The 15,318-nt window shown below is 45.9% G+C and overlaps 1 protein-coding gene across 1 annotated transcript in view; it reads left to right on the forward strand.

The window, feature by feature from the left end:
* The window catches only part of BAIAP2L1 (BAI1 associated protein 2 like 1), a 76,858-nt gene that overhangs the window by 43,726 nt on the left and 17,814 nt on the right, over positions 1-15,318 (forward strand). Inside the window, exons 4-7 of the mRNA XM_018040635.1 lie at positions 12,865-12,926; positions 13,018-13,089; positions 13,608-13,745; positions 14,386-14,538. Coding sequence (XP_017896124.1) covers positions 12,865-12,926; positions 13,018-13,089; positions 13,608-13,745; positions 14,386-14,538 — 425 coding nt within the window. The remainder of the gene's footprint in view (positions 1-12,864; positions 12,927-13,017; positions 13,090-13,607; positions 13,746-14,385; positions 14,539-15,318) is intronic.

The raw sequence follows: 15,318 nt of genomic DNA on the forward strand, positions 1-15,318 counted from the left end.
TTTCCTATAGACTTCAAGTCTTAGCTTTAAGGCCTCTCAGTTTCATGACATCTTTAAAAACTCTGTTGGTAATTTTGAATTTGGAATTTTGTACTCCTTAAAGCAGATCCGACAAAAGTTGGATTTCTACGCAGAAAACGAATTACAAAAGTAGTCTTTAAAACCTGGAAGCCTGGGTGTGCAACAGAAGATGTGCACATATTGTTCCGAAATCCAGTGGAAGGAAGTCCCCGGAAGCCAGCACTTGGCATTTTCTATGTATTTGGCTGCCCCGGGTCTTAGTTGCAGCATGTAAACTCTTAGTTGTGGCATGTGGGATCTAGTTCCCTGACCAGGGATGGAACCCTGGCCACCTGCACTGGGAGCTCAGAGTCCTGGCCGCTGGACCACCGGGGAAGTCCCTGGAAGCCAGCATTGTGCACAGTGTAGAAAATGGCCTTGGCACAAGTCCTTCTGTGAAAACCTGCTAACGAGCTGTGAACAGCTGTGCTTACAGTAATGTCTCAGAGGATCCTGAGGCTGGGTATCCTGATGGGAGTCCAGTGGTGTCTGCCCCCACAGCGAGGCAAGGATGAGAGAAGTAGGCTCCAGGATGAGCTTGGGAGTGTTTACTGATGGACTGAAGGAGTATATCAGATAAGGGTGTTGGGCTCCTCCCTTCTGACTCTATGAATCAGATTTCTCTAGGCTTTCTTGAAACCATGACTGTCATTTACAAGCTTAGTAAACTTGATCCCCACCTTCAGGATATCTGCAGCTTAGTATGGGAGATTATGAAAATACACACACAGGTAGCTTTAACACAGGACCAAGGGCCAAGAGTGAAAGGTACAAAGCTATAGGATTCCATGGGAGGGGGTGACCTTATCTGCGGGTGGAGGAGGTGCTGAGTCAGGGGGTGCTGTAATTCCATGGTCAGTCCAGAGACAGAAGGGGGTGTATTCTACTGGAGGGAGCAGAGGGGCGGGATGAGTTCAGCCTGCCCGGATTCAGGGCTCGTGGAGAGGATCATGGGAGATTTTGGATATATAGGTTAGAGTTATTATTTTGAGTGATAGGCTACAGGTTCTGTGTTTCTATGTCTCATTTCAAATTGAAACAAGAGCATTATTAGGACTGAAAGGTTTCTGCATGATGAAAAGCTGACTGATGTTTTAGGAGCATAAGTTCAAAGATTAAAAATTATGAGATGACTAAAGAGGCAAACTAAACGACATGGTTTTACAACTAAAAACTGGACTCTTGATGTCCAGAATAGGTCTGTTCTGGAAGATCCCCTGGAGAAGGAAATGGCAACCCACTCCAGTACTCTGCCTGGAGAATCCCACGGAGGGAGGAGCCTGGTGGGCTACAGTCCATAGGGTCACAAAGAGTCGGACACGACTGAGCGACTTCACTTTCACTTTCATGTTCAATTCAGCAAGCGTTCAATTGATAGGCGTTGTTCTGGTCACTTAGGGATAAATCAACAGGTAAAGGTCCCTGCTCTCGGGAACTTGCATTCTAGTGGGTGGTAAACAGGTCTGACTTGCCAGGTGGTTATAAGGTGAGGGGCTGATGAGTGATGGAAAAGAGGGATGGTATGTAGCCAGTTTGGGCAGGGGGTCAAGGAGGTACCGGCAAGAGGGAGAGCGGCAGGCAGATGTCCAGGGAGAGTAGTGCCTTGGAGGCTGGAGTGCAGCATTCCCGAAGCCTTGTGAGCTTGGGTCGCAGTTTGGAAGCCAGTCTGTAGAGGTGCAGTTAGGGCTGGAGAGAGAGGGGCTGAGTGCTAGAGAGGGGCTTACAGGGGTGGGACACGTCCCGTGGGGCCTTGTGGGTCACGGTAAGAATTGTTGTCTTTTAACCTGAGGTGGGTGGGGAGCTTCTAGAGATTTTGAACCCCAGAATGAAAAGGTTTGACTTAGGCTTTAAAAGGCTCTCTCTGGCTTCTGCCCAAAGAGACTGTAGAGGGTGGGAACAGGGAGACGGGGCGGGAGGCCGTGGCGCCGGTGCAGGCGAGCGGGAATGCCGGGTGGGGCTGGGCATTGGCCGCCAGGTGTGGGGGCCAGGGGTGTAGGGGTCAGGGTGGCTTTCAGAGGCCTCAGGCTTGGATGTCTGCTGGACCCAGTGGAAGTGTGAGTCCAGAGCCCCCTGTGTGAACGTGTAGTTCTCCACCCCTGTGGACAAGACGGGCCCGTTCGCTCCCCCAGGGTCACTGAGACCCGACAGTGTGCCCCGTGGCTTCCCTCGGCTGGAAGGAAGCCAGCAGTTGTGAGCATCACAGTGTGCCAGATGCTTCACTTCTGTCCTTGTCTGAGTCTCGCCGGGTTCTGTCAGGGGCTGTTTGTTTACACATTCACCTCACAGACGGTCCAGGGAGGCAGGGAGCAGCCCTCTCCACCCCCGGAAAGCCTCACAGCCCCAGGAACTTGCCAGTGGGGACCCTTTCCAGAGCGCCCTTCTCCAGTGTGAGCTGGGCTGCAGGCGTGGGGTCCCTGCCATTTGTGGTGGGTCATCATCTTTTGATGGCTCCTTTCCTAAAGCACTTTTTGTTTCGAAAAGTTCAGGTGCCAGAAGCAGGCTGGCCACTGACCACTCTGTTTGACTGGCCACTCGGGCCCGTGTGTGTTTGGGCCACAACAGGTGCGGGAGGCCGGTTGTCACCTGTTGCCTTGGGGAGGCAGTCCTACCACTTTAGCTTTACTTCCTACACAGCTGACACGTTGAGCTGAAATGGCTTCAAGCCACCAGGCCAGCCCTCCCCAGTGTGTCCATGCCTCTCTGATGGCAGCCACACACTGCCCCCACCAACCCAGGCAGCTGTTCCAATAAAAAAAAGCCCTAATAATTAAAGCGTCCCAGCAGATGCTGGGAGACTTGCCTTTCCCTGTATTTCACACATGCTGGGCATCATTCTGTCCTTGGGGCCCAGTAGGAAAATCCAGGTCCTTTCTCATGCTTGAGTGAGGATGCAAGGGGGTCAAGAGCGCAGGCTTGGGGTCAGACATGAGTCCAGATTCCAGCCCCACCGCCTTTAGGACTTGTGTCATTTGGGGGAAAGTCCTCCAAGGCCTCTGTCTGAGCTCCCGCCTCCGCTCAGTGGGTAACAGAGCTACTTCCTCTGAGGTGGTGAGGACTGAGCGAGGCCATTTCTGTGAGGCAGCCTGCACGTGCTGCCCCTGTGAGTGTCAGAGATGTCCTCTCCCCTCTGAGCTGGAAAAGGTAAAGAACGCTGAACTGTTCGAGCACCAAGTTACTCTGCTTGTTCTTGCTCTGAGTTCCCGTTGTCCCTGTGGAGTAAGAGAGAGAATGAAATGGATCCTGGGTTTTGTGGAGTCTCCCTTAAATTCACATCACAGTAGAACTAACCAGCATGCACCGGGGGTGTGTGGGTTTAGATTCATGGCTTTCCCCTGGGAGCAGAAGCTTTGTTTTATTTCGTGTTTTTAAACTTGCCTAATTAGAGCTAGTTGCGTTAAACCGAAACAACTGTAGTCTTTTGAAAAAATTCGCTCAAAAATTTTAAGATGGTTTTTATCTATTAATACTGAATCCTAACTGTTTCTCAGTGACTTTTCTGTGTGTTGTCCTCATCGTTGTGTTTTGGGGTCCTGTTTTAATTTAAATGATTTAAATTTTTCAGGTGTAGCATTTTTAATGTTTAAATGAAAATGCCTACAGTTCATTAGTGACTCTGTAAAAATAACCTGTTGTCACCTTCATTCATTATCACTAATGAGCTTGCTTTCATTTTTATTGGCTTCAGAATGGTTCTTTTAGCCTTAATCTACTAAGCGATGAAAAAGGAAAATGAATAATTAATGTTAATGCACCTCACGTGACATAACTAATCTTTTTTTTTTAATAACTAATCTTTTAATGCTGTATTTTGCACCCACATGTAAGAAGACAACTGCTTGCAATCTGAATATGGATGCAAAACTGATCAATTATCTGATACATAATATATACACTTGAATAAATTAACATTGTTCCTTTAACTAAAATAAGAGAAGTGCATTAACATCCAACTTTTACTATCTTCATTACAAACCCTGTACTTTGTTTAGCTTGACAGCGCTTATTTACAGCAGGTAGGCCAAATTCTTTTAATTGCTAATCAACAATGAAGTAGAAAATGAACATTCAGTTTGCTTCCTGAACCAACCTAATGACAGAATTATCACCTAAACCCCAAATCTCCACCCTACTTAAAATAATACTTAGTTAAAATCTTCTGAATGGACATTTTTACTAGGTATTACCTTAGGTATTGTAAGACTAGATCTCTGATATTGTAGGACTGCATTTGCTCTGCACCTACCTGAAAAGACTTGATTCTAAAATATCCAGAAGGGTTTCTAATGATAATTCCGATTGAGAGTTAAGTCCTGTTGTTAGAATAATTTGTTGTTGTTCAGTCACTAAGTTGAGTCTGACTTTGCGACCCTGTGGGCTGCAGCACACCAGGCTCCTCGTCTTCCACTATCTCCCAAGTTTGTTCCAGTTCATGTCCATTGAGTCAGTGATGCTATCTAACCAGCTGTTGTCCCCTTCTCCTCCTGCCTTCAGTCTTTCCCAGCATCAGGGTCTTTTCCGATCAGTCGGCTCTTCGCATCAGGTGGCCAAAGTATTGGAGCTTCAGCATCAGTCCTTCCAATGAATATTCAGAGTTGGTTTCCTTTAGGTTTAACTGGTTTGATCTCCTTGCTGTCCAAGGGATTCTGAAGAATCTTATCCAGCACCACAATTCCAAAGCACCAATTCTTCAGCGCTCAGCCTTCTCTGTGCTAGGATAATAGTAATATTTTATCTTTAAAAGCATTCTTACATAAGCATGTCAGTCCTATGGGGTTTATTAGTTTCCATTTATTCTTTCTTCAGACCTTATTCAGAAATATGTCTCTTGAAAAAGAAAAAATGTTTTAATGTCTCTTTTTCTAGCACCTCCTTAATCCACTTCTCTTTTACTGCCGCACTTCCCGAACAAGTAGTTTATACCAGCTTCTCCCTCCCTCCATCATCTCTCCCTCCATCTCTCAATCTTTACCAGAAGTCAGGAAGCTGGAAGGTGTCAAATACTAAGTGTCTAGTATGTGTCTTGCTCTTGGTATGTCTCCCTTGTTAGGATACTTAATCCTCACAACTCGGGTTGCCAGGGGTCCGGCACTGAACCCACGGAGTCTAGGATTGTAGCTTCTTGCTTGGTAAACTGAAAATTTTATAAACAAAAATGTCTCGTTTTCTTTTTTTTTTAATTATCTTGTTTGTGGCTCAGGAGCCTCTGAGACTGGACCTCAGTGTTACTAAATCTTGGTGATAAGAAACCAAAGATGCCAGGAATTTGCTCCCGGAGGCCCTGTGGGTAGAAACAACTCCAGGTGATAGCCGGCTCTGCTGAGGCTGCAGATGAATGCCCAGTGCCCAGAGGTTAGGGCCTAGGCATGTGGATTCCACCAAAGTAATTTTTCCTGTAGGCATTTCTGTAACCAGTATGCATATAGCAATAGAATCAAACACTACAGATGCCACCTTCTGAGGGGTCCAGCTTTCACTGGTTTTCTTCTCTTGCCGCCACTGAACTTCCATGCTTTACTGCAGTCAGCCTTCCATTCATTGATTCAGTGTATTCAGTAATGACCAGACCCTTAAGGCCTGTGTGTTCCTGGCAGGCACCTGGGTTGGGGGAGTGGCACACAGGTAAGGGAATCGGGAGACCCTCTTCTCTTCCGTGTGTAACTGCCAGAAGCTTCAGGCACTGCGTGTGTGCTCCTCCCAGTGAGGCGCTGGTTCCTAATCACTGCAGGGCCCACGTGACTGCTGCGGATTTATTTTTACTTAATAGACTTTATTTTTTAGAGTGCTTTTAGGTTTACAGAGAACTGCCGAGACCGCAGAGTCGCCACCCTGCTCTCTCCCCTGCTCGCTGTTCCCTCTGTTTGTAAATCTTGCACAGGCGTGGTGCTACTGCTGCTGCTAAGTCGCTTCAGTTGTGTCCAACTCTGTGCGACCCCATAGACGGCAGCCCATAGGCTCCCCCCGTCCCTGGGATTCTCCAGGCAAGAACACTGCAGTGGGGCACCATCGCCTTCTCCAGTGCATGACAGTGAAAAGGGAAAGTGAAGTCGCTCAGTCGTGTCCGACTCCTAGCGACCCCATGGACTGCGGCCCACCAGGCTCCTCCGTCCATGGGATTCTCCAGGCAAGAGTGCTGGAGTGGGGCGCCATCGCCTTTTCCGACCGGCATGCTGCATTTGTCAAGAATGATGGACCAAGCCTGGCACGTGATGGAGCCTGGCAAGCTCCATGAGCTTGACAGATACATAAAGTGTACCCCTACCGACCTGTGGCAGTCACTGACCCTTTTTTTTTTCCATCAATGTTTCTATAGTTGTGCCTTTTCCAGAATGTTATTTAGCTGGAATTGCATATTAGGCAGCCTTTTCAGACTGGCTTCTTTCACTAAGCAATATATATTTAAAATTCCTCCATCTTTTTGTGGTTTAACAGCTGGTTTCTTTTTAATCCCTGAAGAATATTCAGTTGTACACACGTGCCACAGTTTGTTTATCCACTGAGTTGGGTTGTTTCCAGGTTTTGGCAGTGTGAATAAAGCTGCTTTAGGTATTCATATACAGGTTTTTCCACAGACGTAATATTTCTAGGCATTTGAGTAGACACCTAGGAGTACAATATAGAATAAGACTAGTTTTGAATAATTTGAATATAAGAATAGTTCGAATAAATTCAGTAAGACTGTTTACCTGGGTAAGAAACTGCCTAAGGGTCTTGAAGCTGCAGGAAGGTTCTGCGTTCCTGCCCATCATGAATGAGCGTTCCTCTTGCTCCACAATGGCATTTAGTGTTGTCAGTATTCTGGATTACAACCATTCTGAGGTGTGTGCTGGTATCTTGTTTTAATTTGTAAGTTCCCATATGACATGGAGAGCATCTTGTCATATGCTTATTTGCCATCTGTATAACTTACATTTTAATTGAGCTGTTTTTGTTATGTTTGAGCTTTAAGTGGTCTTTATATTATTTGGGATACAAGTCCTTTATCAGATATGTGTGTTGCGGATATTTCCTCCCAGTCTGTGAACTTGTCTTTTAATTCTACTAACAGTATTCTTTGCGGACCAGAGTTTGTGATTTTAATGAAGTCCAGCTTGCCAGTTTTTTTCTTTCACGGATCATGCTTTTGGCATGATAGCTAAAAACTCAGTGCTAAACCCAAGTCATGCGAATTTTCTCTGGCTTTATCTTCTTAAAGTTGGCATTTTACATTTATGTGTGTGCTCCATCTTGAGTTGCTTTTTATGAAAAATGTAAGGTCAGGCTCTAGATTCATTTCTCTGCAAGTGGGTATCTAGTTGTTTAGCACCCTTTGCTGAAAGGACTGCCCTTTCTCCATTATTTTTGTCCCCCTCGTTGTCTTTGGGTTGCTTTCGAAAATCCTCCTAAATGGAGTGTCAGTTATAACCCACTGTTATTATCCTGGAGTCCTGTTGATGGGTGACGTGGTAAAGTATTGGAGAGGAGGAGCATCCTTTATAATCCCATGTTTAAATCTCCATTTTGATTGTTTTGTGGTGTATTACTGGTTTTTAGTGGGCCACAGTATGGGGGTCATGACCTTCTGAAGAGTTTCTCAGGCTTTTTTCCCTCTCCTTACTTGAGAGAGGAAAGCGAGAGGGGCTGCAGGTAGCTAATTGTCCTTCCCCAGATCAGATAAGGCTTAGAAAAGTGTTTTCCCTGGAGGGCTAGCCTTCCTTACTCAGAACAGAGCAAGAATAGGATAACTCTGGGCAAATTTCAAAACACTTTCCCCTCCCCACCACCAAAAGCCCCAGAGGAATTTTCTCCATTCCTTACAATACAAACCTGGTTGGGGGGGTGGGGAGCCTCCTAGAGGTGAAACTCCTGAGAAGCGAGCCCTTGTTGTTTTTCACTCTCCACACGGAGCCGCTAGTGATTCCTCATTTATCCCTTGCGTTCCTGGCAGCCGTGGCTCCAGCATCAGTTTCTGCTCCCTGTAAACTGATTTTCCACGTCATTCTAATTCTCTGATGAATCTGAGAGTTGTTTTGCAGTGTGTTTAGCTTGTTTTTTGTTGTGAGTAAGGGAGTGACAACTTCAAAGCTTTTTACTCATTGGAGCAGACGCCAGAAGCGCCCTTACAGTTGGTTCTAACCAACAGCAGTCAGGTATGCCTGTTCTCATAATAGATGGATCCTGATGGAGTCCCTTTAACTACAGTATTGTGAAAGGCTGTGAGGTGGAGAAAAGTGGAGTGTATTCTGTTTGATGGAAGGAGATTGAAAATTTTCCTTTGGGGACCCTGGGAATGAAGGGGGCGGTCGATGAGAGAGGAGATGAGCTTAGAAGAGTTTGGTGTCTATTTCTCTCATTCTGTAATTCTTAAGAGTTCTTCCAAAGCATTTAAAAGATATACACACACACACACACACACACACACACACACATATATATATATATATATATATATATATATATAAAATGTATAAGGCTTACCAGGTGTCGCCAATGCTAAAGAATCTGCTGCTGATGCAGGAGACATAAGAGACAGCGGTTCGATCCCTGGGTCAGAAAGATCCCCTGAAGGAGGAAATGGCAACCCACTCCAGTATTCTTGCCTGGAAAATTCCATGGACAGAGGAGCCTGGTGGACTACAGTCCATGGGTCACCAAGAGTCAGACACAGCCAAGCACACATGTTGTATTTGTATAAGGAGCAAAAAATAATAAAACATGGTGAGTAGTTACAAGTTGACAGCCTCGTACATGGATTTTATTTCAGGAAGATGAGTGCTCACCCAGAAAATGGCTTGTTGAGTGGGGGTTTTCTGTTGGCGTATGTCATGCATTATGGGGCTCACTTGCTCCTTCTGCCTGGGCACGCACACCTTACCAGCCAGCATTTCTCTTCAGTGCTCAGGATAGAATCACACCCACCCAAGCCTGTGAAGAGCGTGTTCTGGTTACCACCCGCTCACTCCTTTGGCATCATGCCTATCTGCACGTTGTTCATTTGCACAATTTCCATACTGACAGAGAGAGGAGCCCCTCCATCTACCTGCACCCAGGGAATTGGGTGGACAGTGCTGAGAGATGTTCTGAGACGCTGGCAGGTTGGATCACCTGTTGCTGGTCACTAATGACGGGCTCTGTGCTGCCTCGGTGTTGATGACCCTAAGTGCGCATCTGTTTGTTTGTTTTTTAACATCTCCCACCTGTGTATAATTTGCTTTTACTTTCATTGTATTTTTTCTGCATCACATTAGGTATTTGGAAAACTCTCAGGAAAGGTATAGCCTTTTTACAGTAACTTTTTTTTAAAATCACTTTTCCTTTAATTCATACGGTATAACTTTAGGTCCATCGTGGGTTGGCTTCCACCTTGTCATTTTATTGTCCAATTCCGCTTGAAGTCACATGGAGGAAATAGTGTGTGACTCGGTCATTGCTCTGCACTCTCCAGAAATAACAGATGTTGTGTGTATCCATGATCAAATACAAACGAGAAATAACACTTAGGCCTACAAGTTCTGTGTCCCTGAAGTCTGCTAGTAGTTTCCCTCTGGCCCCTCTAAACTTACGCCATGAACTGATGATCAGTTATCTAGTTGAAAATATATTAATAGTGCCATGACTAATCCACATTTCAGATGAAAACCTTGTGTTCATACAGATAATACTTTTCAAAATTTTGTTTTTTAACTTTTAAAGTCCATACTGCCTATTGGCTAGACCTGTGTATCTTCATACAGTATTGTCCAAAATGTTAGATCTGTTCATGGTTCCTAGAATTCGAGTGATACCACCAAGAGCTATTATTTGTATGAATTTTAGAGAAAAAATTGATGGAAGACATTGACTTTTTAGTTGTCTCAACGTCATGATTTTGAAAAATAGGTATATATTTCAATTCCTTTAATACTACCATTTAAGAATATAATTTATTAAGACTAGGTCACATTACTTACTATGAGTTTCCTCCCAAAATATTGACTCAAAACCTAAAAGGGACAAAGAGGAAATGATTGATCCCGTACCTACGGCGCTGTAGTTCCTGGGACCAACACGTAGATTCCTGTCTGGGCGTTTTCTTAGTTCTGCTCCACTGGATTCTAGGCTATGCTCTCTCAACTGCTCTTTCTTTTTTCAAAACAATTTTTTTCTTCCAAAATGTAATTTATGAAAAAGTAGTTTACGGAGCTAAGAGTAAAACATGTGTGATTCCACATCTCAGACATAAAGTAACACTAGCTTTATTAAGAGTAAACTTCTGTAGATTGAACATAAAGGCTGTTTTCATTTTCTGTTCCAAGATACTCTTTGGGCAGCTTGCACAATCACAGGAAAGATGTTTTTTAATCCTTTTTATGCCTGAGGACTCAGAAGTTGCTGCTCTGAGGTCGGCATTTAAATTCCACCAACAGTGAGGGACTTAGCAGGGGTAGGGTTAGGCGTTCCGTTCCTGCCCGCGGAGTGAATGGTCTGTTTCACTGGGCCCTTCCATCAGGCTCTGCAGTGGGGAGGGGGCGCGGGCAGCCGGGGCTCTCAGGTCAGGCCCAGAACCTGCTTCAGTGGTGCTGGTGTTCTCACAAGCCCAGACTTATGGCAGCATGTATCTTGGAGGTCGATGTTATATAAGATTGTAGAAATTTAAAAATAAATAAATAAAAGATTGTAGAAATTTAAAAATAAATAAAAGATTGTAGAAATGAAGTTCTTGACAACATGAAAAAAAAAATTGTGAACACTTTCCTCCTAGCCTGAATCATTCTGACTGATTTAAACAAAATTATTTTAAGTAGATCTGATTTGCTCGGAATAGGGTGCTTGCTTTTCAAATAATTGGTTTTTGTTGTTGTTTATTATTCATCTCCAACCGGGAGTTATTTATGGGTTTAAAATAGATGTGAAGTTTATTAATATTTCACCTCATTATTTCAATACATGAAACGACATTAATGTAATTATATTCTTGGTCAGATAAAGGCTTCCTTCATGAAGAGCTCTGGTTTGTGTATTTGTTTCATGTTGAGCTTTAGGAGAACTGAATCACAGGATAAATGGAGTCAGGATCACTGAAGATGTACAGTGGGTGCCTCGATACCCTGGCGGGGTCCCTCACTCTCATGATTATCCAGCAAGCAGTTCCTGGAATCACATGGTGCCTAGGGGCTTCTGTACCTCTAACTTATTAACCCGGTTATATCTTCCCAGGAGATTCTCTGTCCCCACCACCCACCATGGTCATTTTCAGCAACACCATTCATGGTGGGCTTCAGGCTGAGGAGTTGGTTTATCTGGGACACCATGGGAGGGAGTGACATTTTACATGTAGAATTGGAGAGCCCCCTGGCACCTGGGAGGAAGAAGATCCAGAAAAGAACGGGTTGGGAGTCATGAGGAACGAGAGCTAGAAAGAGGAGGGCAGCTCCTCCGAGGTCCAGCTGGCAGGTTGACATGTGTGGGGCGGGTGGGGCATCTGGGGAGACTCCCCCACCTCTGCTGGAGCGGGTCATCTAGTGAACACAGACGTCCCGTGTCATCCCCACGGGCCGCCTCTGCTGGGCAGGGGAGGGCTGGCACGTTCGTCACCCAAGGAAACAGGATGAATCAGGGCACAGTTCCACCCCCAAGCTGGCCCAAGCGATGGCACCAGGGAGTGAGTCTTTGTCCATGAGTGTGACACACGGGCAGGGCGTCAGCCCCTAGGACTGGCCGGCTGGCTGCCCGGAGCTGGGGTCAGAGAAGACGGTGAGTGCACTGGTAGGCATGCTGAACACGAGGTGCCCGACAGGATGGCAGGTGGGCGTGTCCAGGACGGGCTGAATTTCTGAGTCTGAAGATGAGGGAAGAGCCTAGGCTGGCCCTCCTGGAGTCAGGTGTTCTCAGGTGTCCCCAGAGCTGGGCACGGTAGAGTCCTTCTCACAGAGGTGCTCGCTGAAGCCCGAGTCCAGTCCGCAGCCTTTCCCTCTTTCCCCGCGCCTGCCGCAGTCACCCTCTTCATTCTGCCTCCTCAACAGCCGCTCAGTTTTGCCCAAAGAGCTCCTTTTCACCTGCCCACTGAACTGAAGGATGGTTCCCCTGGCACATTGTGTGGTTGGTATGACTTGGTGGTGGTCCAGGTGACGCTGTTGCTCCCAGTTCTTGGATATCAGACCCATCTGGTTCCTGTAGAGACCTCCGTCGGCAGAGGGAGGCTCTTGTTCCCTTCTAGAAGCCGGGAGGCAGCACTCTGCTACACACTGCAAGAGATGCGCCTGGAGCATCTAGCTGCTTTTTGGAGCAACAACTCCTTTGTCCTGGAATGTGTAGCCCCAGGAGACAGAACAAGGTCCCTGCTGCGGTTTCCCAGTTTTTTGTTTTGTTTTGTTTTGTTTTAGATTTTCCAGAGCGATAGCAGAACTAATATAAGAAAAAGAAAATAACCTTTATCTTTTATGCCTGACAAATAATCAGATTACCCAGGGGATTAGATCAAAAATGAGTCATTTGTTCCTATAATTAGTTACTATAATGACCAAGATAATCTTTTGTAAGAGAATTTAACAATTAAACCGGATAAGTAGGATTCAGCTTAGGAAATGGGTAAATAGCAAGAGGACAAGGGGAGTTTGAAGACAGAGCCGGCGGGTGTTGTGGGGTGTTGTGTTGTTGTGAGCTGTGCCCGTCGGGTGTCCACCCCTCCTGTTGGGCCACAGCCAGTGTTCCCAGTGCCCCGGGGCCTGGTGCCCACCTGCCCTGGGAGCAGCTGCGGACTAGACTTCATCCACCATTTACTTCCCCTCGTATCTTTACAACACACCACACTGTGGCTTTTCGTCCTAACATCCCTGATTTTGTTCACAGGCCATGTTCTCATAGAGATTTCGAGTATCCACAAGAAACTCAACGAGAGTCTTGATGAAAATGTATGTGAACAGTTTTTCTATTTACCAAATATACTTATTTTATTTTGCTTCAAGTCTCAAACCTGTCTCAATTTTTCACTTGTGTTCACAGTTCAAAAAGTTCCATAAGGAGATTATCTATGAGCTGGAGAAGAAGACAGAGCTTGATGTAAAATATATGAATGTGAGTACCAGATTTTGCTTCACCTGCCTTGGGAGAAGGCAGTGGCACCCTACTCCAGTACTCTTGCCTGGAAAATCCCATGGACGGAGGAGCCTGATAGGCTGCAGTCCATGGGGTCGCTAAGAGTCGGATACGACTGAGCGACTTCACTTTCATTTTTCACTTTCATGCGCTGGAGAAGGAAATGGCAGCCCACTCCAGTATTCTTGCCTGGAGAATCCCAGGGACCGGGGAGTCTGGTGGGCTGCCGTCTGTGGGGTTGCACAGAGTTGGACACGACTGAAGCGACTTAGCAGCAGCAGCAGCAGCCTTGGGTGGAGGGTGCCTGGGGTGGGGAGCCTAGTTTTCAGGGAGGCTGTGCTCACCTGATGGCTGAGCCTAAGGAGAGCTTCCCCACGGTTGAGTTGGTGGCAGCAGCGAATAAGAAGGCCGCAGTACCCCGTTAAAGCACAGCCAGAGTAGCTGCCTGCCAGTGTGCCTGCTGCTTCAGTGAAACAGGCGCAACGTTTACCTTACAGGCGACTCTCAAAAGATACCAAGCAGAGCACAGGCACAGATTAGATTCGCTGGAGAAATCGCAAGCTGAATTGAAGAAGATAAGAAGGAAAAGTCAAGGAGGACGAAATCCATTCAAATATGAATGCAAAGAGATTGAGGTAAACTTTTCAGCGCTGTGTTACTTTATTTTGGGGCGGATGGTTTATACAGTTAATGGGAGGCATGCTCATCTCAGTCAGCCTATACTTTATCCATCAGATGTGCTGCTGCTGAAAGTCAAAAATAAACATTTTGACTTGGTGGGAGCTGAAGGCCGCAGAGTTCCCCAGAGTTAAGAATAATTAGTCAAGAGCAGTAGTGTTTTCTCCTGACTTCGGGAGAGTGATAAGCATTGTGTCCCCATTTTACAGATGGGAAAAGTGAGGCTTTGGTTAACTCACATGGTTGGCAATTGTAAATGTGATTTGATCTTGAACTTTCTGGTTCCAAAACCCATTATTTTCCAGTGAAACATGATCCTGTCCCTGGAGTAAAAGTAATATTTTATGCAAATTGCCAAGTGGAATGTAGGGCCTTTGGCAACCTCTCTCCAGCATGGATCAGGGACCTTAATGAGAATGTTGATATGTGCTCAGATCAGGTTAGGGCTCTGTTGGTCTGTCTAATGTTTATCTGCCCTCAGCATTCACTCCATTATCAAAATAAATCAGCTGTAAAGATAGCAGGAGATAAGTGTCAGGCTGGGTAGCTGTTTGGTTCCTCATGTCATACTTGTATAATTATTATTTATCTTCCTAGTATGTAGAAACCATTACTTCTCGCCAGAATGAAATCCAGAAATTTATTGCAGATGGTTGCAAAGAAGCCCTGCTTGAAGAGAAAAGGCGCTTCTGCTTTCTGGTCGACAAGCACTGCAGCTTTTCAAGTCAGATACACCATTACCACATGCAGGTGGGCGCAAGAGCAAAAGTTTCCCTCACATTTAAACGCCCTCGACGTGCTTCACCTTCTATAGGTGCCCCAGTATAAAGCAAGGGGCTCATTTTGCCAAGGAAAGAATTCTAAGGAAATCATTTTTGACCACCTTGAATGAGCAAGCTTTTAGAAATGTAGATGAAATGGTCAAATGTTTGCTTATCATGTTGAATTTAGTAACACCCATTCATATTTGACCAGTGGCTGAGAAGTGGCACTTTTTCCCCTTTTCTCACCCATGACCCAGCCTCTCTCAGACTTTCCCTGATGCATCTTCAGCGTCAGTGTCTTCACCAGAACCACTGGGGGAGTCCCGCCAGCCCGCACCCCACCTGGGTGGTCTGAAAGGCTCACCAGGGGGCCCATGCAGATGGTGTTGCTGGAAATCCTGCCCTAGGCCACAGACCCCGTCCCAGCTTGAGGACAGCTGGACGGGGCCCTTCTTCACTCTCCTCAGGGTGCATGTGTTCCTGGCGCCATCAGCCCCGTGACTAGCATTGTCGCCCTCCTTCAGCACGCGCAGTTTGAGGTTACCCTTCCAGGAGTCATCACAAACTTTGTCCTAATTTCCTTCCCTCTTTTTTTTTTTTTTTTAATATATAAAACTATGGACTCTATTGGGCTTCTGTAAGCATCCAAAACTAGCAGTGACTGAGGTCGAATATTCACTGTTATTCACGATGAAGTAATTTAGAGAGCACCGCATCATGTGAGAAGCGTTCTAAAAGCTTGAATATAGGGCTGCTTCCTTTTGGG

This window comes from Capra hircus, chromosome 25 (genome assembly GCF_001704415.2).
Source record: "Capra hircus breed San Clemente chromosome 25, ASM170441v1, whole genome shotgun sequence".
Taxonomy (NCBI): domain Eukaryota; kingdom Metazoa; phylum Chordata; class Mammalia; order Artiodactyla; family Bovidae; genus Capra; species Capra hircus.